The 3,782-nt window shown below is 38.3% G+C and overlaps 1 protein-coding gene across 1 annotated transcript; it reads right to left on the bottom strand.

Moving 5' to 3' along the window:
- Positions 1 to 2,076: 2,076 nt before the first annotated feature.
- Positions 2,077 to 2,956, bottom strand: LOC106477469. Its single transcript, XM_013938029.2, has one exon. The coding sequence runs from the start codon at positions 2,884 to 2,886 to the stop codon at positions 2,077 to 2,079; it is 810 nt and encodes a 269-aa protein (XP_013793483.2). The 5' UTR covers positions 2,887 to 2,956.
- Between the last annotated feature and the right edge of the window lie 826 nt (positions 2,957 to 3,782).

Below are 3,782 nucleotides of genomic sequence, written 5' to 3'. Positions count from 1 at the left end.
TAAGTCCACATAATTAGAGCTATTACTTCACACACAAATATATCATAAGTCCACATAATTAGAGCAATTATTTCACACACAAATATATCATGAGTCCACATAACTAGAGCTATTATTTCACACACACACAGACATATCATAAGTCTACATAATTAGAGCTATTACTTTACACACAAATATATCATAAGTCCACATAACTAAAGCTATTACTTCACACACAAAGATATCATAAGTCCACATAACTAGAGCTATTACTTCACACACAAATATATCCTAAGTCCACATAACTAGAGCTATTATTTCACATACAGACATACTCAATATTTCAACTCCGAGTTCAGTCCAAATAACATCGCTATCGTTATTATTGAAATTTTCACCTCTCATTTTGAAAACAAACAAACTGGTCTCCTTTTCACAGAATCATTTCACCCCTATATTAAGATTCTTCCTATCAGCGAAGTTCAGATCTCTGCCTCTAAAAAAAAACCCATCGCCCGCCTGTCATGCTCAGATACATCTCACTGTACCAGCCACGTTAATAAAGATCGTTATCTGTCAGACTCAAAACCCTCAGTTAAAAATGTTAAAATTCGCCGCTACTTGTCAGATGCCACTGTTGTTAACAATCGTTACTAAATAACTGTGTCTAAAATATCAGGTTGTTTGGAATTGTTGTTGTTCTAGTAGATTTACTCTTTTTAATATAACATTAGTTTTATTAAACGTCATCTCCCGTTAGTTTCAGATCACTAGGACATTAGTTTTATTAAGCGTCATCTTCCGTTAGTTTCAGATCACTAGGACATTAGTTTTTATTAAGCGACATCTTCCGTTAGTTTCAGATCACTAGGACATTAGTTTTATTAAATGTCATCATTCGTTAGTTTCAGATCAGTAGGACATTAGTTTTTATTAAGCGTCACCTTCCATTAGTTTCAGATCAGTAGGACATTAGTTTTATTAAGCGTCATCTTCCGTTAGTTTCAGATCACTAGGACATTAGTTTTATTAAGCGTCATCTTCCGTTAGTTTCAGATCAATAGGACATTAGTTTTCATTATGCGTCATCTTCCGTTAGTTTCGATCTGAAACTAACGGAAGATGACGCTTAATAAAACTAATGTCCTATTGATCTGAAACTAACGGAAGATGACGCTTAATAAAAACTAATGTCCTATTGATCTATGGACGTAAGTAACAAGACAGAACCAAGCCAGTTCATTCTATATTTTCCAGTATGGGGGGTTTTCTCTCACGAGTGCTTCAGTGACCATCAAATCGAAGAACTAGGCAAGGTGGATCCTCACGGTTACTAGCGGGAAGAATGTTTTGTCTAACGATGTCGTATGTAACTGTCGGTTTATTGTATATCGTAAATTTTCGTAAATCTGTCTTGTGAATATAAACTGCAAGCGTAGAAATAAAGAACCGTTTCTACTATATTTAGCGAAATAATGAGAGAAGTTCGTAAAAATAGATAGCCTGGCGTGGCCTTGTGATTAGAGCGCTCCGAGGGTCAGGAGTTCTAATCCCCGTCCTATTCGGTTGCCGAACGGGTCAGCCACCCGGGTGTGAAAATTCTTGGCTTACAAGATCGGCCCAACCCCAAACTAGTTGGGATTAAGGTCATCAAAGAAAAAAAATCTCGTAGAAATAAATACATGTTTTCACTTCATTAGTGAAATAGGAACAGCATTAATTAAAACAGGGAGAAACGTTTCGTCTTTACAAAGTGAAATAGGAACAGCATTAATTAAAAACAGGGAGAAGCGTTTCGTCTTTATAAAGTGAAATAGGAACAGCATTAACTAAAAACATGGAGAAACGTTTCGTCTTTACAAAGTGAAATAGGAACAGCATTAATTAAAAACATGGAGAAACGTTTCGTCTTTACAAAGTGAAATAGGAACAGCATTAATTAAAAACAGGGAGAAACGTTTCGTCTTTACAAAGTGAAATAGGAACAGCATTAATTAAAAACATGGAGAAACGTTTCGTCTTTACAAAGTGAAATAGGAACAGCATTTTACATATCATTATTTTTTTCGGAGCTCGTGCTATTTCTAACGTAACTTACCTCTCATCACAATTACAATGACTTATTGTGTGAAGCCGATAATTAAAGAAGTTATACTTTCTGCTGAAACCCTCGATTGTGTTTGGACAATGGTCATGATCCCGACAGCAGCGGTCAGCTGCAGTGTTATAGCCAAGTTCTCTGGAATTGCGAGCGGAGTTGCCACGGCCGCACCAGTTAGTCCCGGGGAAGAGAAAAATGTCCCGGCGGACACGGGCCAGGAACTCGGCATGCGATCGTTGGTCCTTCTGGCGAAAGGCCTGTTTGATCCGTCTATGAAGTTGCCGGCAGTTCTCTTTCAGCTCTCTGTAATTGAGTAATGCTTGCAGGTCTGCCGGAATATCAGTCTGACTTCTCACTAGCTTCAGCGTTTCGTTGCGTCCTTCTGGTACTTCGCAATCAACGAAACGATGCGACTTCCTCCGAGTGGCGCAAGAGAAATCCGACTTGAATTTCGCTAGAAAGTTCTCCACGCTTTCACTATCCCGCAAGTACTCGCAATCTCGTAGTTCCCAGCCCAGACCGTAAATCAGTTGTATAAACAACTGACCGTTGGTCACTTGACGAAGTACAAGACCCTGCCGGGACCCTGGAACGCTATCCTCGGACGTTGACGGCAAAAACATGCCTATTTCTTGTCCACTCACACGACCAAAATGAAATCTTCTTCCTTGCTCTCCGTCTGACATCACACTGCTCACCACAAAGTCCGGCATTTCGTCTGACCAGTGGTGTTTCCTAGATTCGGTTTCCACTGTGAAAACACAAAGGTATAATAGAATGATAAACTTGTCAACTAGCTCCATATTCTCCTGTAAATAACCGATTCTAACCAGCAACTTTGTCCACTTTTAAGATATGTCTTTATTCGACAGGTATCGCTTCAACGCCATAGGTTATGTTATACTCTCAAAAGTCACCGCGGTTGTTTTTAACTTCACCGCTCCAATACACTTTTTCCGCTAGCTCTGCTTTGCTAGTGCGCCCTCTATCAGTCAGCTCCCACCATCCTAACAAGAAGGGGGCCGTCCGGTGACGGGCCAATCACGAGATTCATACTGTTTTACACACTAAAAGTGAAAATTTCTTGTTATGGCAACGTAGTCTATCGTCTCTTAGTTCTAGAAGTAAAACCTGAAATTGTTTTAAACGGCATCCCAAGCTTCATTGTACTTTGTGGATAGGAATTTCAATTGTAGAACGCGATCTTGACCAATCACAGAATATACTACTTCTCAAATGGTTGACACACGTTCATATCGTAAATACGCGAGGTTTGGGTTCTCGTGCCTAAACAAAAAATGTTCTACGAGATATTTAACGACATTCTCTGATCAACTAGCGAACAAATCAACAACTTAGTTGTTGTTATTAAAAACTGTGATGATATCTATTGGAATAACAACCAACAGAAATTATGTTTTAATAAAACTAATGTCCTACTCTTTAACACTTGTTTTATTGTTCTACCAACTTTAACACTTGTTTTACTGTTCTACCAACTTTAACACTTGTTTTACTGTTCTACCAACTTTAACACTTGTTTTACTGTTCTATCAACTTTAAGACTTATTTTACTGTTCTACCAACTTTAACACTTCTTTTACTGCTGTACCAACTTTAACACTTATTTTACTGTTCTACCAACTTTAACACTTGGTTTACTGTTCTACCAACTTTAACACTTGTTTTACTGTTCTAC

This window comes from Limulus polyphemus, unplaced genomic scaffold (assembly GCF_000517525.1).
Source record: "Limulus polyphemus unplaced genomic scaffold, Limulus_polyphemus-2.1.2 Scaffold15763, whole genome shotgun sequence".
Taxonomy (NCBI): domain Eukaryota; kingdom Metazoa; phylum Arthropoda; class Merostomata; order Xiphosura; family Limulidae; genus Limulus; species Limulus polyphemus.
This window is presented reverse-complemented; position numbering and strand designations above follow the sequence as displayed.

What these genes read in the sequence shown, in the direction of transcription:
- LOC106477469 (XM_013938029.2), bottom strand. Translation starts at nt 2,886, where the DNA reads ATGGAGCTAGTTGACAAGTTTATCATTCTATTATACCTTTGTGTTTTC.